We start from the raw sequence: 24824 nt of genomic DNA, 5'->3' as shown, positions 1-24824 counted from the left end.
AGGCATGGAGCCCAGAAGTCATTTTATGCTCACAGGACCTGAAAAAGCAACTTTTACTTCAGACTTGGAATCAGAGGACTCAACTTGGGGAGCCCTATGACTGACACATGTCCTTGTCCACCTGTGGTTTAGCTGGTACATTTCTTGGGACAAAGAACCAACAAATTGGGGACACTTGGATGGCTCCGTCAATTAATCATCTGCCGTCAGCTCAGGTCATGATCTCAGGGTCCTGGGATGGAGTCCCACGTTGGGCTCCTTGCTCAGTGGGGAGCCTGCTTCTCCCTCTGCCTGCTTCTCCCCTGCTTGTGCTCTCTCTCTCTCTCTCTGACAAATAAAGAAATAAATAATCTTAAAAACAGATCCAAGAAAGCAGAATGATTGGATAAGGACATGGATACAGGGAATGATAGGGACACAAAACAAAAATCTTTTCTAAATTTCACAGACTGATCAAGTCAAAATATGCCATTAATATTGTTTATATACTCTTAAAGAATGACGGTGGCTTCAGATTTGTCTTCTCTCTTCCTTCCTTCCTTCCTTCCTTCCTTCCTTCCTTCCTTCCTCCCTCCCTCCCCCTCTTCCTTCCTTCCAAGAGAGATACAGAGAGAGGATGCAAGCCATTGCGGGGGGGAGGGGGTAAGCAAGAGGAAGTGATAGGATCTTAGGCAGACTCTGCACTGAGTGCAAAGCCCAACACAGGGCTTGATCACACAATGCTGAGATCGTGACCTGAGCTGAAATTAAGAGTCAGACACCTAACTGACTAAGCCACCCAGGCACCCCTCACCTATCCTGTTCTAAAATGAACAACAACAAAAAAATGTTCCTGAAGCTCAAAACATGAAAGCTGATAAGCTGTCCGTGGCTGCTATGTTATGTTTCTCCCCCCAAAAAGAAATAGTAAATGGGAAGAGTTGAACAAACCATTGGAATCATCTAGGGCAGTGCTGTCCAACAGTAACATGGCAGGAGCCACATGCATTATTTGAAAATATCTAGTGATCCCATTTGAATGGTAAAAAATACATTAGGTGAATTTAATAATACATTTTGTTTACCCTAACATCGCTAAATATTATTACTTTAACATGTAATCAATATTTTAAAACTATTAATGAGATAGTCTACATTGCTTTTTGTTTTTGTGTCTGTTTTAAAGATTTTTCATTTTTTGTTTGTTTAGAGGGAATGAGAGGGAGAGAGAGAGAGAGGCAGAGGGAGAGGGCAAGAGAGAATCTCAAGTAGGCTCCACACCCCACATGGAGCCCTACATGGGGCTTGATCTCAGGACCCTGAGATCATGACCAGAGCCAAAACCAAGAGTCAGACGCTTAACTGGCTGCGCCGCCCGGGCACCCTTTTCCACCATCTTTAACGTCCAGTGTGTATTTTATGCTTACGACAGATCTCAGCCTAGATGCTAAGTTTTCAGCTGCTGCAATAAACTGCAGTCCTACCAAAACAGTTTTGTGTAATGGAAAAAATATTTTACACTTCGTCAGTTTTATTTTTAAAATTTTAACTTAAACTATGTTCAACGAACCCATTGAGTACAAACTCGGGCCCTTGCCTTCAAGCCCCGTGTCCAGCGCTCAGTGGGAGTTTCTCTTCTCCCTAATGGTCCATGAGAAATTCTGGATGGTTTGGTCTGAAGGGACAGTGGCTGAGAGGGTCTGTGTTTGGTGTCCTGAGAAGGTGAGCAACGACACGTGCTACGAATCCCGAGAAGTCTTGACAAGAGCAATCCATTCAATACTGAAAGAGAGTGTCTTAAGACAATATAGAGGAAAGCAACTTCACCCCCAGGCAGGAGGCCCTCCCCTCCTCAGCTTGCTCCAAGCAGGTGGAAAACAAGCAGGTTCCAGAGAAAGGTGACGGATCACAGGTCCGTGAGTAGACTGTGGGAAAGCTGGACTGGCCGAGTGTATATCTTCTGTTGCAGAAGCTGTTGGAGAAGGACCGGTCCTGCCTGGGTGCTTTTCTCAGAGCAAAGTGAGGGCAGAGCTAGACGTGTGTGAGGAAGAGAAAGCCAGGCAAGCTTAGTCACTCTTTCTCCCCAGGAAGGACTCCCTTGGGGCCACTTAGGTTGCAAGGTCTTTGACCGTAGACTGTAGACTGTGTCTTCCCCACAGCCTTTTCTGTCCTGTGTTTACCACCAGCATCTGGAGAGCTTTCTGGAGACCATCAAAGGCTGAAACTCTAGGGACTTGAAACCTCAGGATCTCACCTCTGCCCTTTTTTGTCTACTTCCAACATCTATAAACACAGCTGGAAGTCCCACACCGTCTTTGGGAAATGATCAGAGGGATCTTGTTAGTCTCCCTAGAGTTGAACTTCCGGGCTGGAGCACAGCGCAGAGCAGGAGCAGTTGGGATGTTGGCAAACGGGGCCAGGAAAATGGCCGCCTTCACGGAAGGTGCCAGTCATCATTGGTGATTGGATGCAGGTTGTGGTGATACTTTTGGTGTAAGACACAGTGGGTCCCAGCTTTCAAAAGAATCTGCAACACCTGTGCTCTGTTCTTCCAGAGGTCTGATATTCAAATAGGGATTTTGCTCCTCCATCCGCTCTCTTCTAGTTATATCGGCAGGAAGAGGATGCAGGTGAAGGAGCCGGAGAAAGCGGTGCCCAACGTGGGGAATCTGGTCGAAGCCGACTACTCCTACTGGACGCTGGGCTATGTCATCTCTCTGGAAGGAGCACAGAAGCTGGTTGGAGCTGATCCCTTCGGGAAGATGCTGCCAGTGGACGAGTTCCTGCCAGTCATGTACAACAAGCATCCTGTGTGAGTCTCCCCACACTGCCTGCCCGTCGCGGGCACACCCCACTCGTATGTCGTGCTCCTCGGGTTCTCAGTAGTGCCTGGTGTTTCTAAAGCTGCGCTGCTTTCCTAAATGATCTTCCCCTAATCATGACTCAGAAAGGCTGACCAGAGTAACTGTCCCCTTTTAGAGATGGGGAAGCCGAGGCTTGGCAGCGGGGTTGGGGGGGCTTCCTCTGGAATAAACCCAGTATGTAGTTTACCCGGACATATTGTGCTCAGTCCTCCCTTGTTTTTGATCTTCTCATTTCCATAAACTCACACACCCGAAGGTGAAACTGAAGGTCATCTTCCTGAGCACCTTCAAGCATTCAGTTCATTTTTCAGTCCATTGTGTGTACTCGTTGGCCAGACAGGGGTCCCACTCCCTGCAGAGCTCACAGTCTGGCTGGGAATTGAGACTCATGAGCAGTCCTCGTGATGTACGGTGAGACCTGCAATCACAGCAGTGTGTCTGAGTCTTGGGGAGGTGGGAGGTGGCCCCTGAGCAGGGTGTCCATGGAAGAAGGCAGTCAGGGTGACACTCAAGGTTGCCCTAACACAGGACCTTATTCAGACCTAGCGTTGTTTGAAGGATATGGAGATGTGTGGTTATCTGTCAGTCTCCCCACTAACCTGTGAGCCCACTGAGGCAGGAACAGTCTCACATCCCCGTGTCCTGAAAACCTAATCCCAACTTTACCCATAATAGCTTCTCAATCAATGAGTCCTAAATTCATTAATGGAGCAGGAGCCCAGGTTCTACCTTGGCTCCTTCTCTCGGTTGCCAGGTGATCTCTTTACTAACTGGGCTTCATTTCACTAGTTAAGAATTTGTGTCCTGCATCTGACTTATTTTGTCCCTGTCCTCGGTGAAGATGGGTGTCCTCACCTGCTTTGATACCGCTGACTTTATATCCATGTCCTATCAGGAATATGGAGGTCACCATCATCCCTGTGACAGACAGGAAGCTAACGCCTACACTGTACTAACTGAGCTAGGAGCCAAGCAGATGTCACCTCGCATAATCCGCATGGGGGAGGGGGAGTGAGTCATCCTCCCCTTCACACCCACAGGGTGCTGGGATGCAAAGCCAAGTTGGCGTACCTCCAAGCCTAACTGTGTGACTTATCCCACCACTGCTGTTCAGATTTCAACTGATTTATTAATCCAAGAATAGGGCATCTTCTGCAAAGTGATCACCTTTATCTCTCAGGATGGTCCAACAGAGCATAATTCTTAGCTTTTAGAGTGAGACCTGAAATTCATCTTTTAGCGGAATCCAACCAAATACATCAGAAATAACCTTTCTTTTTGCGTGTTTGTTTAGATCATTTGAAAACTTTTAAAGAAACTTCTATTGTGTTTGTAGACTAAATGTTTCCCCAAAGGGCACAACTTGAAAAATCATCAGAGATGTCCATGACAATGTAAGAGATGAACAGCACGGCCTCTCTGCCCTTCCTGCCCCGCACCATTTGCTAAATGTCGTAGCCCCTCACTCACGCACGCGTACTCCTCTTGTTTGCAGAGCTGAGTACAAGGAGTATTATGAACCCAGGGACCTGAAGGCCTTCTCCGCGGAACCCTTGCTCATCTACCCCACGCACTACACGGGCCAGCCTGGGTATCTGAGTGACACGGAGACCTCGACCATCTGGGACAATGAGACAGTAGCCACCGACTGGGACAGGACCCATTCCTGGAAGTCCCGGAAGCAAGGTCACATCCACCGCAACGCCAAGAACACAGAGGCCCTGCCGTCGCCAACCTCCCTGGACACAGTGCCTTCGAGGGATGAGCTATGAAGTCTCCATGGGGGATTCCCCACCCTCGATTTTTCCAATGGGCTGTTCATCAGTTTGCTCCAGTGTCTTGTAGTGGTCACAGTCCTCTAACCAAAGTGGTCTACTGTGATTGAGCAAAATGGATATATTTTTGACAGGGGAGGATAAGAGGGAAACTTAACCCAAATTTCCCAAGATGGCTAGAAGATAGGCTTTAAGGCAACCATCGAGATAAACCTCAACCCAGATACCTAGCCCTTCGTCTTTATCGGTATGATACTGCTTCCTACATTAAGGATGAACAGTATGGCCCAGAGACTCATCCCTGAGAAAGGTAGTCAAGTCGACAAACGGGCAGGCAAGGCAGCTGAGCCAACTAGACCACATCCGTTGGTCTCATGGGCCCATTTCATATCATAGGTGTGACCTTGAAACCTTGTGTATATAACATGTTTGCAAGGGAGGGGGGTCAAATCGTTTGAAAGCAAATTAATTGGGCGTTGGTTTAAAGGAATTCTCTCAGGAGCCAACGTGAGCTGTTCATCTCAGTCCTCATTATCCAATAGGGATGGGTATTTGGGTCTGTCTGAAACTTGGCCTTTGACTATCATGGCGACTGAAGCTCTCCTAGAGAGGCCTCAAGTTTGCCATGTGGGTAGAGTTTAGTAGACATTTGAAGGTTTGTGTAGATCTCTGAGGAAAACAAGAACTCAGATTTTGGCCTTCTATTGTGGTCACTTGAGTTAGTGTGCTCTATTTATGAAGATAAATTTAATATATAAGAGTTCGGACTGGGGTCTCGCTGGTGTCTTCTGTCCCAGGGCACCCTGTGCTGCCACGGCACGTCTCGCGCGCCTCTCCACGCCTGAGCCTGGGAACGAATTGTGAGTGTGACTTTTATGAGTCACTCTTGAGCACATTTTTAGGCCAGCAACTGTCCTTGCCTGAGTTTTTCATTCGATTTTGAATTATTTATTCTACAAAACGTGGGGGAGAGGCCTGTAAGATAAGGCTGAGAAACAGATTTTTCAAGCTTTCATTGCGCCCCGGGGAACCCCAAGTATGCGATCTGGTTCTCCCGCATTTCCCAGCCTGGCTCTTCAGGGAGGCCTGTGGAGTGGGAGAGTCTCACCATCTGGAAACAAATGTTTTTGCGTCTCAGTTGACAGACCTTGGTCAGAAACAGTGGACTGCTCCACTGATTTAGGCCAACGACCAGGGAAACTCTTGGAATCGGCCTCCTGGACAGATCGATGTCCTCCCCACTTTCCTCATAGAGTGATTTTCTGGAAAGTGCAGTGTTGGGCTACATGTTCTTTGCCAGTTCCGCATTCTGTGTTCCTCAGATATCTCACGATGGTTTGCCTCAGGTTTGTGTTCGTCCTCCTGCAAGCAGTAAGACTTTGCCTCCAGAAATAGCTTCCCCACACACTCCTCTGTGAGCTTCACGCTTTGGAGCAGAGCCCACGGGCAGGTTGCCACGTGAACCTGGCTTAGCATTCCCCGGTGAGGGCCCCCGGGCTGCGGGACAACAAGGCAGCTCACCTTCCACGGACACCAGCCTTGGCCCTCATTCTTGACTTACTGTCGATACTAGTCCACGTTGACTAGTAAGCAAGGAGGCTGAGCAAGGGGATCTCGGTCGGCCTCAGTCTTTATGCTTAGGCATACCTGTCAGAGCCTGACGCTTTTTGTTTTTTCCTAGAAAAACAGAAGGAACATCTGGGGAGCTAGTGAAAAACACCTAGGTTTCCTGGGTTATTTTGTATTTTGTTTGTGTATCTGCGTGCGTGCCAGTGTGCCTGACTTTCACGATATATTTTTTTAAGAGGGTGGGAGGTGGTCGGGAGATTGAGAGTGGAGAAAGATTGCGTGGACTTTAGTGTGGTTTTGTTTAATGGAGAACATTCTTTTTTTCCTTTTGCTGTCAGCTGGTCTGATGGGGTTATGAATTCTTGTTCTTAAAAGATATTGATCTTAAATTCTAGAATTTTAGATTAGGACTGTCTACTGTGAACCAAGTTCTGGCTTTGTTAGCTCAGCCTTTGCTTCCGCCTGCTCGGGTCTGGGATCCCAAGCAGTGCTCTTTTGTTGTGAACACTGTGCTCCGCACACCGCGTTTGTTTTTAAAAAGTCGTCTCTCCCGTAATCCCGGGGTTCCTTGACCTCGCTATTCTTCCTGACTCCCCTCTGGTCTTCAGTCATTTGCCTTTGGCAGCGTCAGAAGACTTTGCCTCGGCCATGGCACCTGCTCTTTGCCTCTGGAAGATAACCCCTGTCTGAAATCCCGATCTGGACTGCTCTCTGGATCTAGGGATCCAAGGTGGACTCTTCTGGACTATGAGGACATCAGCGGTGCTGGTGCTATTGAGTGTGGACTGAGCACCTACGATCTGCAGAGGGTCCTGCTTTGGGCTCCCTGGGGCCTCCTGCAGGAGCTCTGGGGCATGAGAAAGAGCCGGCATCCCAGCATCCTGCACTGTCTGTCATGCTGTGTCATTGCGGGGAGGGGAAATGATAAACTACTTACCTTCTAGAGATCTTGGTGAAAAATTAAAAAAAAAAAAAGCTCATCACTGTGATTGTTCACTGGTTCTGCCGACACCGGCCGATGGCCATCGCTGGTGGACCTTTCCAGTGTGCTCTGGACCAAGGATGTCAGAGGCCAGAGATGACCATCAGGGCTGCTCACCCCCATGGCGGACAAGAAAAGGTGGTCACTGACCTTCCTGTCCATGGGAGTTGTTTTAGGCTGCTGGGTAGAGGTGAGTAAGCAGAAAAATTTTCTAGGCTACTGAAAGATAGGAGTCCCCAGTGGGAAGGTGCGACGGGAGGGCCTGTCTTATAGTTTTTACTGTAAGTCAGTCTAACCATTCATCAAAAGATACCAGCTTGTCCAAGGCCAAAGAACTTAATCCTGGGGCAAAAAAAAAAAAAAATTCAGATGTGTTCTAGGCACTGCAAAGGTGTGGGATTGGGAAGGGGCCTGCTGGGGAGTGACGGGGGATTGGAGGTTCTGAGACGTCAGGGATGTGTTGGGGCAGGTGACAGGAAGCAAGATGGAGACCCGATCATGATGACAAGGCCCTTACCCACCCTCCCTGGGCTATCAGAGGCCATTGTTTCTGGGGGAATGCTAGGTTTGGTTTCTTTCCTGAAGATAATGCAGACGTTTCCAGGAAAATGTTGGCGCCAAAACAAGAGATAGTTCCCATTCAGCTACAAACTTGGGTCTTTTCCCTTACGGTGAAATAAAGTGTAATGTAAAGGTGAGTCTTCCCAAGAGGCTCCTACAGTGTGAGACATTCTCCCCAAGTAAACAAAGTGGTAGAGAAAAGATCCCGAAGTGATATCCATGGATGGAGTGCCTGGGTGGCTCAGTCAGTTAGGCATCTAACTCTTGATCTCGGCTCAGGTGTTGATCTCAGGGTTGTGAGTTCAAGCCCCAGGTTGGGCTCTGTGCTGAGCATGTAGCCTTCTTAAAAAAAAAAAAAGTGATATCCACCATTGACAAGAAATCAGTTCACTGAGGAGTTAACTAATGAGAAATGGAAAGTCAAAATGAGGCTGGTCATTCGATCAGAAGATAGCGTGTTATGGGTGACAGGAAACAACAGGCTGCCCTGGAGATTATGGTTATGCCCATGTTTTATGTGTTGGGGTGAGGTTTGTTATTTTAGAGAGAACCTTCCCTCCCAGGATGGTCTGATTAAATGTGACAGAGGGAGGAGGGCCAGGAGAAGGCACTGACATGTGAGGGGATCTGTCTGTGGACAGGCTGACGGCGGTCTCGAGTTGACACAGGGACATGAGACAAGGTTGAAGAGTCTGATGGGTGGTGGCCAGGAAGTCCTCACTGGCTGGTTGGAAAAGAGAGAAGTGATGATGGTGGGCTAGTGCCCTGCGTCCTAGGAGCTGACACAGAAAATGGTGCCCCTCTCCTTAGGAGCACAGAGTAAGAGGGTGTGGCTTGAATCATACCATAAAGAGTTCAGGTGAACTTTAAGGAAGAATGTATTGACAGAATTAGTCAGCACTAAATGGGATTCCAAGGCAGGTGACTCCATTAAGATATGTGGCTGGGCAGGAGAATGGCTTCCTTCCGCTCTTTGGATTTACCTAAAATGGCCTGGAATTTTCCTTCCACCCATAGATCTATTAATTCTTGTGATGATCTTTGCTCAGGTCCGTTGGGCGACACCAGCTGAGCTGCACTGGCCCAAGGCCATCCTCCTGTCTACTCAAAAAAAGGATGGAAACAATGAAGAATCATCTCTAAGCATTGGTTTTGTCCTGATTTTTAATTTGCTGGGTTTCTTTTTATGTCCCTCTCTGTATTTTTTTTTTTTTTTTTCAGTTTGGCTGCCTCTGGAATGGGCGTTTTTCATAAAATCTCATGTTGGAGCAATTCTGGGGCCCAGCTTTGCAGCCCCCGCTGGCCCAGAGGGGGTTTCTCTGCTGTTTCCCATTCTAGGGGAGGCTGGGCAGACGTGTGGGCTCTTGCTCCCGGGGGAAATTTATCTTCAGAGTGCAGTGGGTGGTGCGCTCTCCGGTCTTCAGAGAAGCTTAGAAGATAATCAAAAACATAGCGTCCTCTCCCACAACACAGCTGACAGTTTAGAGAAGGCCCCCAGGCAGCCCCGGCAGGAGTTGGGACGTCTGAGTGCTGACAGTATCATCTGCGGGGTCTTAGCTGCTTTGGAAACCACCTGCCCTGACTGTGAAGACTTGAAGGGGCTGTGATTGTTCAGACTGGGCCCAGGGAGGAAGTGTGCACGAGGGGAGTGGTGGGGGGGGGCAAGGAATTTGAGGGGAGAGGGTAGTGGTGGCTTCCAGGCCATGCACACTCAGCCCGGGAGAAAACTGCAAGGGGGAGCAAGAGCCAAGTTCAGGCCCCACAGCAGAGAAAGTGAGGCTGGTGTGCCAGCCAGGAGAAGGAAGGAGGGACCCAGAGGGAAAAGGCATGCAGGGGAGGTGGAGAGTAGACGGGAGAGCGCAGGGTGCTCACAGCGGCCCAGGTGTTGCTGAGCTGAAGGGCTTGTAGAGGAACCAGAGGAAGGGGCCGGATGCCTGTCCTCCCTGCGTGGATTCCCAACCCGCCTCCCGCCTCCCCAAGCCCATGGAAAAGCAGCGCCTCCTTGTGCATCGAAATCATCCCTACTCACGCCCATGGGCACAGAGAACCCCTTCCCCAGGGAGAGCACAGACGGAGGAGGACATAGGAGCAGGGTGTGGGGTCTTCCTGTAAGAAAACTGTCCCCCAACTGCAGAAGAAATCCAACGGAGGCCCTCACGGGAGCCCCCACCCACTCTGTGTAGTGGCTGAGCTTTCCTGAGAGGGACCCCCAGCTCAGACAGGAAGGCTTCTCACCAACAGGTCGCTCCCATGGCGGCGCGCAGTCGCAGAGGCCACCATCATGGCGGCCGGGCCCACCCGCCTCCGTGCGCTCCCGGCCTCGGCTATGGACGGGCCTCGGCTGTGGACAGGCCCCGGGGGTCTTGTCTCCCCAGAGCGGCCGCAGGTGAGGCTTTCCAGGGTGCCTTCACACTCCCCACATCCCACCTCTGGGGCCGCGTGGCTCTGTGCCGTGGGGCAGTTCACCCCTGGGGTGGGGGGTCGAAGGGAAGGGAAGACCTTAGGCCAGAAGCTTCCTGGGAATAGCGCAGCCAACTCTTGGTGTATGTGACAAAGTGAAAAGTACTTTCTCGACCTGGGTGGTACAATTTAATGCTATGTGAACCTCAAGCTTTTATTACCAATCCCTACTTTTCAGATGAGACAACAGCTAAATTAAGCGACATACGTGAGGTAGTGCGTGGCCTGGGACCCACTCTCCAGCTCCACGCAGAGCCAGCAGTGCACAGTCTGTCCTGCTCCTTTCCTCACTAACACTTCACGTTTCCGTCTGCTTCTCTCTCTCACACCGAGTCCGGGACACAATGGAGCTGGCAGCCCCAACCCCACACCTATGACATCTCACATAGCGACCACCAGCCGACCAACCTGGTTCCTTGAGGACACTTGGCCGGAGGCGTGGGTGTCAGATACTGTATACCCCAGGATCACAAATACATGTCTGGGGCGAGCGAACGGTCTCACCTGGAATGCTTTTCCCATTCTGAAAACGGGGTCTTGATTTTCTCTTTTTTAATGGCTGCCGCAAGCCAAAACACTTTATTCACTTTCTAAAAAAAATTTTATTTATTGGTGTCCTTTGTGTGAGAAATTAGAACTGTATCACAAACTGATGCTTTGGGCTTAAACAATGGTGGGAATAAAAATGACTGCTTCTGAGAAGCCGGAGATGAAGAACTTGGGGGCTGGTAACTGGGTTACGGAGAGGCGGAGCCAGGTCCGGAGCTCCTGGGTGGCAGCCAAGCCCCGGTCACGCCCACTTCCCATTGAGCTCCTCGTCCATTTGGTGCTTTTTGCAGGAGACTCCGTACCCGTTTGGGGCGGGGGAGGGGGGGTGGGGAGGAGCGGGGGCCAGGGCCAAGTTCATGGATCAGAAATGGATTCCAATCGTAGCTGGGGATCTAACGTAATCCTAACCCTTTTGGCTTTGTTTCTTCATCTGTGAGGCGGGATAAGGCCACGAAAATAGGTAGCAGTGTTCTGAGCAGCGGCGGACGTTCCTTGGGGTCTTTAAAGAAACAACTAGATGCCCAACGATCCAAGACAGCTCGTGTGAATTCCCATTGCCGGAAGGCTGGGGATGGAGCCAACAGACTCCAGGCATTCTCTTCCAGTCCAGGAGGCTGTGGAGGAATATCTGTCAGGAGAGCCTTCTGGATTCGGTGCCCAGTGTGGCAAGCACACAGTGGGGTTCTGATAATTTAGAGTACTGCCCCTCACCTTGAGCCACTGACTGGACAGCTCTGGGACTTGGGCCCTGTTATCCGTAATCTGAGGGGACTGAATGTGTTTAGAATATGGCTTTCAACTCTCTTTTTTTTTAAATTAAAGATTTATTTATTTATTTGACAGACAGAGATCACAAATAGGCAGAGGGAGAGAGAGAGAGAGAGGAGGAAGCAGGCTCCCTGCTGAGCAGAGAGTCCGATGTGGGGCTCGATCCCAGGACCCTGAGATCATGACCTGAAACGAAGGCAGAGGCTTTAACCCACTGAGCCACCCAGGCGCCCCTGGCTTTCAACTCTTAAGGAAATGTTAAATTCACCATATTCCTCAAACTGTTAAATAAGTGAATTCCTTCCCCAGTTTTCTGGGTAGGGGTCCTGAGAGATCACACCCAAATCGTGGATTTCAAAATTTGAGTCTGTAAGAATTAAATCTATCTCATGGTTTATGTGTAAACTCTTTCAGTTTTCTAGGTTTTTCTTGTAACTTGACATACAACCACATCCATAAAGTGACTCCTAGTTTAGGCAAAGTAGGGAACCACAATTAGAAGCATGTAAACTGGTGGTCACTGTAGCGAAAAAGCTAAACAGAAATTTTGTTAAGTCCAATTCTGGACAAAATTAAATGACTCTTTCTGGTATTTTCTCCCTTGAGCACCTCTCTTTCGTGAACCCTTCCTTTGCTCTATTCAGCCCCATCTCAAGTCCTCATTGCCGTGTTCCAAATCCAAATGGAAAAGAAGGACAGATCCATGCACCCTACTAATGCTTTGTGGCAGAGAGAGTTAATGCCCCGCACTACTCCAGACGTTTTCCCACATCCCCCTCACGCCCTTGCACTTAGATCAGGGCCACAGACTGGCCAGTAGACTGTGCATAGAAGTGGCACATGACCTTGGTCTGGGGCAGTTAGGAGCAGTGGGAGTTCCCTCCACCACCATCACTGTCACTTGAAGGAAAGCCCGAGATGGAAGGGTGGCAAGATGGACGCTGCCTGGGTCCTGGAGCCACTGTGAGGGCAGAGCCCCTCAGGAGAGCTGCCTGATTTGCATTATACCACAACGTGACGAAATGCAGAACTGTCTTAAATTACTGAGGTTTCATGGTTTGTTACCTCAGCTCAACCAAACCTAGTCTAACCCATCCTCCCTTCCAGAAGTCTTTTGCTCTCAGAGAGATTTTAGAGGAAACGGGAATGCAAAACACGACAGAAATCCCTTCTCATTGTGGAAATGGGGGTACCTGCTGTAACCAGGGCCACCGCAGCAGCACCTGTAGAACAAGACGATGGGTACCAGGGAACCTTCTTGATACCATGGTTATCAGGGATGGAACAGTACTGTCTGCCTCCTCATGGTCTTGTGCTGCGTGAGGGATTTGAAAAGGCTCCAAAGAGGGAAGTTTTAAGACACTATTTGGGCAGAAAGTAACCAATCCCAGTTTCTAGAAAGAGGCAAAACAAGGGGACCAGTGTTCTAGAATGATCTTGAAAAGATAGTCACCTAGTGCCAGAGGTAGAAATCCTTTTCTTTTTCCTGTCCACCCCACATTACCAGTGATTAAAACACCCAGTTGGCTCTCTCCAAAATCCTACAAGGGTCCAGAAAATTTGATGATTTGGCTCCATATAAGAATTCAGAGGGAAGTAATTTTGCAAACTTTTTGGAAATATGATGAAATGACAATCATGTGCTTCTCTTGAGGAAAGCTGGCCTGATTCTGATGGTCTTTTGCGAAAGCCTTCCGTCCGCCTCTCCATAGAGGCCCTCCCGGCTTCTACAGCACCGTGGATGGTTTCAGGAATTACACAGATGGTAGCAACTGCAGACCAGGGAAGAGGCTGTTGGAAAGGAGGCCAAGGACTACCCTGGATCCTAAGTTCAGGTTTTTCTTTTAGTGTTCCCTACCACATGACTCCTAAGAGCAGCAATCTGGCAAGGCAGCGTAGCAGACTGCAGTTTCCTGAGATGTCCCTCTCTCCCTCCAATGCCGGTGACATCCGCAGTGGAGAGGACCCCGTCCCAACTCTGCCCCTGGCTTCCCCCCTCTGCTCCCTCCAGCCGAGCCCGAGTGCGCTTCCAACCAGCTTACGGACACACCTGGATCCCAGAACCACCTGATGAATACTCCAGATACGATCCCTGGGGGTCCGGCAGCACAGGCCAACCAAGTCCCAAACCAGTTTATTAGTTTAACCAAAAGGTAAACAGACGATGGAGATGCAGAAAGACAAGCATGCGAGCAGCTAAGAGCATTACCCGGCTGTCCACCAGGAAACAAATTTAACACATTGAAAGTGGCATTAAATAAATGAGGCTATGTTTTATCTACTTGGAATTTCCATTGTCTTTAAAAAAGGAATATATATATATATATATATATATATTTTTACATTGCAGTATATAAATCTAGACTCTACATATACAGTACAATACAGAGGGCGAGCACACGGGCGCAACACTTAGGTCTTCGCAGCCACACCCTAAACCAGGCCAACGGTCCTAATATTTTGCGACCTGCAAACCAAGAAATTCAGGCTGAGGCTACGTTTACTTCAATCTCCACGATGTCTAGCACCCTGGCGATCTCTCCTCCAAGCACAGAAGCACAAATCGGACGAGCCTTGCAAACCGAAGAAAGTGCTTTTCGACCAGTTGAAACCCGGTCGGTCTTCCAATGCATGGTCTAAGCTGCTAGAAAGACCTAAAGGAAATGTGAGGCCTTCCTGGCTCATTCTTTGGTCCACCGCCACACGTCTCTAAACTTCCCTGGTGTTCCTTGCAGATTTCATATGGCTATTTACATGACAGAAATCTCACATAACCTTTGGAAGCCATCTTAACGGGATCAGGAAAAAAGAAAAAAAAAGCTTCATGTTACAATCTATACTTTGTATCTGGGTTGGTTCTCTTTATTTTTGGAATAAAAACGGGTATTTTGAGATTTTTTTTTTTTCTTAAAAAGGACATTCTGAAAGTGCTTCTTACACATGTCGATATCCCACATTATGGCTTTTTAGGTCACACCCCAGCACAGCTGGGAGAGGGTGATGGTGTTCCGAGAGATAAAAATGTCATTTAACAGTAATACTGTGATGGCAACTGTGGGGACCTGAAAAAAAAATGTTATTGATTCCATGTGAAAGAAATGTACCTCATTAGAAATGATCTCAATGATATACGTGGCCCCGTTTCTTTTCCCGGGACTAGGCACAGTAATGCTATAAAGGTTAGTAGGTAAAACAGGACGCTGCTGTGAGCGGGGAACCTCTTCTGAGGGGCGGCTGACAGAGCACTCGCTGTTCAGAAAGCTTCACAGCCTCAAAATGATCCGACAGAGTCCATCGCAAGTAGGAATTTCTACACCTGAGGAACACATTGTACGTCACAGCGAGGTTCGACGATCCAGATGGCGAGACACTCCAGACGTACAGTTCTACATGCAGAAGAAGGCGATCAGAAATGGCAACGAAGTAGTGGCATTCCGAGATGGGTAAGAGTCCAAACGAGTCACCGTTCTTTTGTGCTTTCTCTTCTGGCTGAGATGGTACCCAAGAGCATGGCTATCTGTGCGGTCAGGACTGCGATCTGCTTGTTGGGGTCAGGGAGGGGGCAGAATACAATGCCAGAAATCAAAATGGGCTTATGTTGACTCCAGAGGTGTCACGATGGCAGAACTGGTGGGTCAGATGGGCCTCCTTGTTGCCCTCTGCCCCCTGGGGTCGCAGAAGGCGGCAGATGCGGGCAGAGGTCGAAAGCCACTGGCTTATCCAAACCCTTTCTGAAGTGGCCTTTCATTCAGCCATGGCCGCCCGGCCTCCGCAGCTCTGATGTTCTGGTGGCACTTGTTGGAAAAGGGAAGTTTTCTCCCTTGATAAGAACGGTTTGGACTTCTTATAATACTGGCACAAAGGACACTCTGTATTCCTAGGATTGATTCGGTTTAGTTGGAAGGTATGAGACTCGGTTTTCAGTTCTATTTCCCTGTAAAAAGTGACCTCGACATCCCAGGCCATTGTGCAAATTTGTTTTTCCGTAGTCCAGAATATCCCGTAAGTCCCTCATATATTTATATATGCACACATACTTCCCTAATATGTGTACATATATATATTTATAAAAGTGGGTAATTTTGCATTTCAGTCTCAAATAGGTCAAAGAGAACCAGTGAAACATTCATCCATTTCATTGTCAAACTCATCTCCAATCTCCCCACAATGCCTATCCTCGTGCCTTTGCACACCAGAGGTACTCAATAAATACCAGCTGACTTCACCACGATGCTCTAACACTGGATGGTCGTTGCGATCACCACGGCCTGTTCTCAGCCCCGCTCCGCCTTTGGCCGGCAAGGGGGCCCCAGCCCCTCCCTTCAGAGGGTGACTTTGCTGTGCCTGTTGCTCCAGCAGCCCCGCTTAGCTGTCCTGGGCAATGTCAAGCTGGTCCGGCTACGCAATTTCACTTGTTCTTCCATGGGGTTCTTCTTGCGTAAAATGAAGTCAAAGTTCACTTGGCTGTTCATGGCATAAAAGACGTTGGCCGAGTCCGGGATCACGAGTTCTGAAAGAGATCAGGAGAGAGAAGACAGTCAGCTGGTGTAGGTCAGCCCAGCACTGCCACAAAGCAGGGACTATGGCCCTGTGTCCCTGGGCTATGGATGGAACCAGGCAATGACTACCGTCCCCAAAATTGGCTTGCTCAACTCCTCAATCCCAATTTTAAAAAATGAAGTACAAATATGATCTTAGAAATCTGGTCCATGAACTAGATGACCAACTGCAGACGATTTTAGCTAGAAGAAAGTAGAGTAGAAAGCACAGGCCAACTGACATGGAATGAGACTCCCAGGACTGCGGCCAGTCAGCGGCAGAGCTGGGACGCCAACCCGGGCGTCCTTCCTCCCATGGTCGATTTCCTGCTCTGGCATGCGGCCTTTCTCAGATGCCCAGAGGATCCAACGACATGGGGGAGAAACGAAAAATCAACAGGTTTTTCCAGAACTCTCGATACTTGGAATGTTGAAATATTTTTTGAAGTAGTCCCAAGTCAAACCAGTTTAATATACAGCATCCAAATAAGACAGTGTGTATCTGTTAACATTTAAACTGTATCTACCCCAGTGATTCCCAACCAGACAGCTGCAATTTCTGAACAAGGACAATGCCAAGTGTTAGACAAAATCATCAAGCAAAGTTATTTGAATTCATTTTTCATTTTAAAAGAAGGTATATACTATACCTTCTTTTAAAGAAGAAGGGGTAATGGGTATCTAAGAAAACCAAATGGGGAATCAAAGAGGTAAGATGGACAAGTCTACTGGTGGCAGCAGAGTTGGGGAGGCCATCAGTAGACGGGCATCTACTTGCAGATTCAGCGAGGCCGATGTCAACTTCAAACACGGAAATTCTATAGCAGGACTGATCCCATCAGGTTCTAAGTGACTCTGGTACATTTTCACAAATGTTCTATAAAGAATAACTTCCTTAAAGTGTCCCCAGTCTCCTGCCTACATATTCCTGGGTCAGTAACAATTCACCTCACAGCTTTATGTCACTTAGCACACCTCCAAATACTTGTGGGCACCTTATTTCTTGTTATCCTCACAGCCACTCTGTGATGTACGAAGAACTAGGAGGGTACTGCCTCCTTTTCACTAAGGACCACAGCCACAGGAGGTCAGACAGCCCACCAAAGCCCACCCAAGTAGTGAAGAAACCTGGGCCCAGACTACACTTCAGGGCTCCTGGTTCTTCAGACTCAACGGCCTCACCTTAGCGTTGTTTTGTGGGCAATATGGTCCAACTCAAGAGACTACATTGTAGGCTTCGAATTTTACATGTAATGACAATAAAAGATATGACTGACATGGATTTGCCCCTCAAGCGAGGGCTCAGCTGAACGAATGAGAAACCCCTCAGAGGTAACTGAAAAATAATTTCATCAGAGGATAGAGCTTTTCACCTCTAGGAAAAGGTACAGCCACTGTTCTCTGGGCTCAAGACACAGCCCTGGGTGATCTGTTGGCAAAATGGAGTGTGAAGAGCTGCTCCCCTCTCATACCCCCAACTTGTATAATTCTTCTTGTCATGAGGGGGGCGCTTCTCGTCGGTGAACAGCCCTACATTCAGATGCTTGAATCGGTTAGTGTTGGGTCTGCCAGCAGATGGGGTTGGCCTCGGTCAACAACTGCACTTGGAAAGAGACTTAGTGTGACTGAGTTTTATGAGGTGACGGGGTCCAGAGGAGTCACCTACCAGCCTGTCTCCTCCTCTCGACAAATACAATCCCAATTCAAACCAGCAAAAAGTAGATATATTTTGGGTGAGTATTTTCCCAGCATTTTCATAAAAGGAATTTCTGTGAACAGTGGGTTTCTAGGCATCCTGAAGTATGATTACCAGTTCTTTGCCTCAGGAACTGTGAGGTATTGAGTCTTCAGATTCCAGGAGCACCTGGCTGGCTCAGTTGGGGAAGCGTCTGCCTTCAGCTCAGGTCATGATCTCAGGTCCTGAGGTTGATCCCCATGTGGGGCTCCCTGCTCAACAGGGAGTCTGCTCTCCCTCTGTCTCTCTCTCTTTCCCTCAAATAAGTGAATAAAATATTTGAAAAAAAAAATCTTCAGATTCTGGAGTTAGAAGCTTTGGCTACTTGAAGGTCAATCATGAATAAAGATAAACTGGAAGATAAACCTAGAAACCTCTCACACATAAGACATTGAAAAAAATGAGAAATTATTATAAGGACCACTACATTTCAGATGCACGTACAACTTAGACTTACATTTTTGGGTAGAGGAGGTGTGCGACCGTCTGCAAAGACCCAACAGGCCCCACCTCTCCCCCACCTCCAGACACAGGGAGAGACCTCTTTCTAGAAGAAGGCTTGATACACAGTTTACAGAGAATGGGCAGGAGGGTGATCAGCAAAACAGTAGGAAAAACAGGGTTGTGGCGAGGGTAGCTTGAGGTGCTTCTCTAGGAGGGAGGTCATGACACGGGTTCCCCAAACAATACTCTCGTGCACAATTAAAAACCCTTCCTTAGTTCCATTAAAAAAAAACCCAAAAAGGGATGCCTGAGTGGCTCAGTGGGTTAAGCGTCTGCCTTCAGCTCAGATCATGATCCCAGGGTCCTGGGATCAAGCCCCACATTAGGCTCCCTGCTCAGCGGGGAGCCTGCGTCTCCCTCTCCCTCTGTCTCTGCTCTCTCTCTCAAAAAAATCTTAAAACAAAACAAAAGCACAAAAACATTGCATTCATTTCTCCGATTCCTAAGACTGGGGTCCCTGCCACGAGAAGCAGCGCGCCCACCTTTGTCTTCCGAGATGACCTGCACCAGCTCGTACTCCTCGGCCGGGTCTGAGTCCAGATTGTGCTTCAGCATCGCCCTCTGGATCACCGCGGGGGTCTTGTCCTGGCTCGTCAGCTGGAAAGACAACGGAAGGGTCTCTAGGTACTTCGCTTCATGCTTCCTGGGAGAGTGCTCTGGGCCCTCCTCCTCTTGCTGCTGTGTGTCTCCCGCAGGCCCAGCAGGATGAGACAGGAGCAGGAGCCAGGACTCCGGGGTTCTAGTCCTGGCTCCGCCCTTCGTAGCCACATGACAAAGCATCTTCTCTTAGTAAAACAGAACGTGTGCCCCTCTCCTTGTCTATCTCCACCACAGTGGTTGAGGTTCCAGGGTGGGTGAAAACAGGAGGGTATAGTGAAAAATGCACAGGGTTTTTTGGTCCTGGGCCGAAATTAGCCTGACGTGTTCAGCACCAGTTACAACCTGTGGGTTAGAAATGGTCCCAGTTCTGCACGCTGACCATTTCAAAAAGCACAAGGGACTCCTCCGTGAGCCAGCCATGGCGCTCCTAGGTATTTAGCAAGAGAAATGAAAACCTGTGTCCGCAAAAGGACTTCTCCTACAGAAATGTTCACGGCAGATTCGCTCCTAGTAGCCCCAAAGTGGAATCAGCCCAAATCTCCCTCAGCAGGGGAGAACAGGGAAATGGACAAAAAGCCCGGACTGCGTTCCTGATAGACACAGCTCAGCTGCTATAAACTAAAAACTGACACACAACAATGTGGGTGGACCCCAAAGCATCAGGGTGAGAAAAAACAAAAACAAAAACAAGAAAACAAACAATTTCATGCTGCAGGAGTCTATTCTTGGAAAAACAGGCCAAACTCATCTATGGGGTTAGAAAACTAACAAAGACAAACCTTAACCTTCATTAAGGTTAAGGGGGGAACTGACTGGAAGGGGCACAGGGAATTTTGAGAACACATGAAAAGTGTTCTTTATTTAGGTTTGGGGTGGGAGTTACAGATACAATAGAAGTAAATGTTTAAGTTCTGTGTATATAATGTATGTAAATTAGGCTTCAATAAAAATCAGCTTTTCTAAAGGTTTAAAAATAATAAATCTAACATCTTGTATGTACAAGTAAAGGTTCTCCTCAACCCCGATTCTGACTTTCTCCCCTGGATCTCTGCACATCAGCCAACCATTGGGAGGGTGCTCAGGGCAAGGGGAAAAATTTATACCATCCTTTGAGTGATTTCTTTACATTAGAAAGGATGCATAAGAAAACATGGATCACTGTTACTTACAAATAAAAGCTGTTCTCATCAGGAGGTAAGAGGAAAGACAGAGAAAGGAGGAAAAGGAGGAGGAGAGAAGAATGTGCTCCAAGAAACTGTCACCGAGAGCCCGCAGAGGACAGGGCCTAGATGTCTCCCTTGGTCTGGAGCAGCAGCTGTTTATTGTGACTCAATAAACAACATGCACTACAATGGGGTTCTTGTAAGCAACAAAGACCTTGTTCATTTGTCTATTACCTAAACATCCGGCATATTCATTTCCAAGGGAGAAATAGATGCACACCAAATTCTGGAAGAGGAAATCTGTGTTTTGATAGTCTAAAGAAAATACTCCCACAGCTGGATCAAACGGGACCCGAAGCATAAAGCTAAAGAGAAAGGCCCCCACTCTGGGGATGTATGTCAGGCTAAGTTAATGTTAATGGTTCAGTTGTTTAATGTTGGGCTGAGTTGTCAACTTTAAACCCACCTCAGGCTACCCTTATTTTCTTGACCTTAAGCTTCCCCAGGTGTGTCCAACTGAGGTGGGACAGGGCCAAGGGCCTCCCTCCCTTGGGGGGGAAGGTTACTGAGGGCTTACAAGTTCTTGTAAGCTCTGAACTTATTACTCGGTCCCATCGGAAGTACTGAGAGCAGGGGAGGATCACAGTTAGTACCAACACTCAATAGCGCCGCCTTTGGCTGACAGGCGGAACAAGCACCGTCCAGTAGACCAAAGAGAGCCTCATTACTAATTTTAAGGGACTAGTAACCATATTAAAAAAGCTTTTTAGAAGGGAAATTAATTTTAATATATCTTATTTAATCCAATACATCCCAACGATTGTTTCAGCATGTAATCCATACAAAAACTGCCAGTGAGAAATTCTTTCTTTCTTTTGTACTAAGTCTTCAAAATGTGCATATTTTACACTCACGGCACATCTCAATTTGGACTATTCCCATTTTCAGTGCTCAGCCGCCACACCTGGCTGGAGGCTAGTGTATGGGTGGCGCAGTATGGAGTGACAGCGGAGTGCCACCTTCATGTTCCTTAAATACGGAACGCAGGGAACTCTCTGTGCCTCTTCCCCGAGCTTCGCTTCTAATACCAAAGGTGAGTTTGGCCTGTTTTTGAAAGAGCGGACTCCTGCAGCATGTAATTCTCTGTCTGGTTTCTTTAGCTCCACGTGGTGTTTTAGAGACCTGTCCCCCGAATTGCACATGTCAGCTCTTTGCTCTCACATCAGACACTTTAGAGTTACGAGGTAGGACCTGGTCAACGTGTGTAAGAGAACCCACGCAAGGCAGCCCCACAGAGAACACAATAATAACCTGATGACACAGTTTCCCGGTGGTTCCCCCATCTCTCTCTCTCACTCCTTGTGTGAGTGTCCTATCCACCCAGTGGTCCAGATGACTACCTCTCAAGATTTCACCCCAGAACCGGTCTGATACCATCAGGGTTTCTGCCCATCTATTAGACAAAGCCAGCTGGATGTCCCACCGATCCCTCCAATTTCAGCTCCCTCAAACCCTCCTTCTCTGATAGTTCATACCTCACTTGATAGGACCAACAACCACCAAGCTGCCTGGACAGCCTTCAGTTTTCCCTCTTCCTCATCACCCACCACAGCAACCTGAAGTTGATGACTAAACTAATGGATTCTACGATTCTACATCATAAAAATCTTTCAAAAATCCATCTCATCTGCAGCCACACCGCTGTCATTCAGGTCCTCATCATCTCCCATGGGGACTATGACAGCTACTTCTTATCTTGCTTCCTCACCTCCAGTCCAACCCCACACCCTAGGACCACCCCTACAATGTCAATTACTTGATCCCCGTGAGCTAATCTGATCACTACTTAAAAGCCTGCAATGAGATGCTAATTGCCTAGAGGACATAAACTCCTTCAGGAAGGCTGCGGGCCTTTTACAATCTGGTCTGACCTCTACTAGAGAATTGGGTACATCTTCAGTAATGCTTTATGATCTCCCTTATGACTGTAAGTTTCTCAAAGACAGAGATGCCCCACTCGTCTCCCCATCCACAGAGCCTGGTCCAGTGACTAGCACACAACCAAGGTTCAAGAAATATTTCGCTGTTTTGATGAATGACATAGTTTTGAAAGCTTTCCTTTGGAATGTGAGAAAACAGTGTGTACCTCCATATCACTTATGCCATGTTCAGAGCTGAACTTGTAAGCCCTCAGTGACCTTCCCCCCACAAGAAGGCGAGTGACAAAGAATGAGCCGTGGGATTCACTGCCAGTGAGACCCTGCTCTTGAATACATGTTCTACATGTCCTACAAACGAAGGGGTCTCTTCCTGTAACAACATGCCCAAGGTTCTTACCAGGAGAGGCCCTGTGTGACTCCAATAATCCCGCCATTAATTCCAAACATTGTGTGGATTGTGTCAGAATCACAGTTTTATAAAGAAACACAAAAAGTCAGTCTCATTTTCATTTGTAAACATTGTTCCTCCTGGACTCAAACTGCACTCCGGCTTGATCATTCACCATACTGAGTTTGATTCCAAAGAACAAAAGGAGAAAAACGGGCCAGCACACAGCTGACTGCTGAGGATGCATGGGAGTTCATGATAGAGGCAGGCATGTGACTCCCCAGGAAGACTTCCGAGAAGGCCTGCGGGGGCGGCATCATTCCTAGAATACATTTCTACACTTATCCAAATTGATTGTTCTGAGAAAAGTGACACTGACCAGACTGAGTAAGTTCTAGCAAATTTTAAGATGTGGAAACTCTATCTTCTGGACACTGCTGGTACAAAGATCTTTTTATGTATATAAATCCATTACTGGTGTCTACCCAGGGAGATCTGGGTGTGTACTCACTCTGGGCGAACGCAGAAGAGTGAGGGTGCGGGTCTGGGTGCCTTACCATGATGCTCTTGTACATGTTCCCATTGTTGTCCTCAACACTGATGCGGATTATGCAGGTGTCTTCATTCTGTTGGTTGTAAACGGGAGGCAACACTGTCGAGGTAATGGACGTCACGGACACTGAGCGCTTGTGAATTTTAGGGTTGTTGTTGCAGGACGGAGGGGAGGAGAGGGGGTTCATTAAGGACGACATCCCTGAGGAAGTTGTGTCCATGGAATGGATAGAGGAACATGAGGAGGAAGACTCGGAGAGCTGAAAAAGTGAACACACCCCAGGAGAACATCAGTGTCGGAACCTTGACCAAGGGCGTGCCTCACAACTGTCAAAGCAGAGGTAGATGCTGAGATGAATAAACATCCATTACTTCCTCTGTAACAGCCTGCAGCACACGCGGATGCTGTCCCCGATGCAAGCACACTTTTGGCAGATGCCTATCAGCAACTCCCTACTTGCCCTGGTTCCTCTGCATCCAGGTCTTGCAATTTCTGTTTTTAGCTGGTTTTAAGGAAGTGGCCAGCAGATGGCAGCAAACACCAGAAACTGGAGGCAATATGGCCTCCGGGAGGAAGCTTCCGGGCTGGGGAGAGCCTCACCAACAGTTTATCCAGTCCAACTGCCTTGAGTGGGACTCTGCTTAATGTACCCAGTCAAAATCTCTCCTATCCTGGCTCCACTTCACGATAAGATTTTGTAGCAGGAGAGAAATGTCTGTGCTTTACAGGTTTCTACGATAAGGACCATAGATTATACAGCTCTGCATGAAATATTAGTCCTGGAAAGGCCCCTGGGGATGACCTGGCCCCAGTCACTCTCTGCTGCTGAGGACCCCAAGGCCAGAGAGAAAAGTGTCGGCAGCACCACCATGACAGGCTCCCGAATCCCCAGACTCTCATGGCTTGGTTCACACAGTGAGCACCGAGTCACGGCTCAGTCTAAAGTTGACAAGAAGTGGTAAATGAACATAGTACACCACTACCTTGGTGGTGGTTAACACTGATTTTTGTGATGAGCTTTCACAGATCTCATCTCACGGTCCTTTCACAACTGTCTTATGAACAAAACGCAGAGCATTATAAAGGGAAAAAAGACTCGGGGAAATAGAATGACTTGCCCAAATGGAATACGGCCTAGGAGCAGGTTCCATTACTTTCTACGTTTGCTTCTAGAACCAACTGTATACATTTTCACGTCCTATATCAAGGACAGTTAAGGAATGAAGTGTTATAGTTAATGTGTTTTCCAATTAACTCCATAGTTACCACGAACAATGTAAAATTACCAAGGAAATGGCCCAAAACTCCAAAGGTTGTGTTAAAAAAAAAAAAGTCACTAAATTGAATAATTTTAAATATCAATTCTTACTGTAGAAAATTATAAATAATTTCTCAGTGTATGAAGCTAAGTTATACCATATTAATCCTATCGAATATTTTGGAATTCTTTTAAAAAATAAACAACATAAATTTCTTTCATGCCTGTCTGCCTTTCCATGGAAACAGAGTACAGAAATTTAGCATTCTGATCCTCGAGCTTCCAAGTACTCTATTTTATTTCCTATGGACTTCGTCCTATGGCATAACTGTACAGGAAATTCCACTGTAGGGTTACTTTAATTAGAACCAGTAAGCTGATCTGACCACTCTACCTGCAGCTCTATCACAATATGGTTTAGTAACATTTTTGGTCTATTTTTGCAAGTGAATCAACTTTGTGGCTCAATCTGGGGGCCAAGAGTTCATGATTTTAACAGCATGACTTTGCTTGAAGGCGCACCACACAGCAGCCAAGAGGGTTCATTTTCCAATTATTGGTTCAATTCTTTCACCTCCCTTTTCTTCTATATAAATCCCTTTTCCTCTGTTAATGACTTATGAGTAGGATAAAGCCTT

General features: G+C 47.8%; 2 protein-coding genes across 7 annotated transcripts in view; one reads left to right on the top strand and one right to left on the bottom strand.

Moving 5' to 3' along the window:
• Positions 1 to 7167, top strand: part of COLGALT2 (collagen beta(1-O)galactosyltransferase 2) — a 102782-nt gene extending 95615 nt beyond the window's left edge. For both annotated transcript variants that reach the window (XM_032318752.1, XM_032318751.1), the window contains 2 exons: positions 2585 to 2791; positions 4339 to 7167. In XM_032318752.1, coding sequence (XP_032174643.1) covers positions 2585 to 2791; positions 4339 to 4615 — 484 coding nt within the window. In that variant the 3' untranslated portion in view covers positions 4616 to 7167. The remainder of the gene's footprint in view (positions 1 to 2584; positions 2792 to 4338) is intronic.
• Positions 7168 to 13602: 6435 nt separating this feature from the next.
• Positions 13603 to 24824, bottom strand: part of RGL1 (ral guanine nucleotide dissociation stimulator like 1) — a 223102-nt gene continuing 211880 nt past the window's right edge. For all 5 annotated transcript variants that reach the window (XM_032319041.1, XM_032319044.1, XM_032319042.1 and 2 more), the window contains 3 exons: positions 22933 to 23187; positions 18767 to 18881; positions 13603 to 16017 (listed from right to left, as the gene is read on the bottom strand). In XM_032319041.1, coding sequence (XP_032174932.1) covers positions 15830 to 16017; positions 18767 to 18881; positions 22933 to 23187 — 558 coding nt within the window. In that variant the 3' untranslated portion in view covers positions 13603 to 15829. The remainder of the gene's footprint in view (positions 16018 to 18766; positions 18882 to 22932; positions 23188 to 24824) is intronic.

Source organism: Mustela erminea, chromosome 17 (genome assembly GCF_009829155.1).
Source record: "Mustela erminea isolate mMusErm1 chromosome 17, mMusErm1.Pri, whole genome shotgun sequence".
Taxonomy (NCBI): Eukaryota; Metazoa; Chordata; class Mammalia; order Carnivora; family Mustelidae; genus Mustela; species Mustela erminea.
Note: the sequence above shows the minus strand (reverse complement) of the source record. Positions and strands in the feature narration are given on the sequence as shown.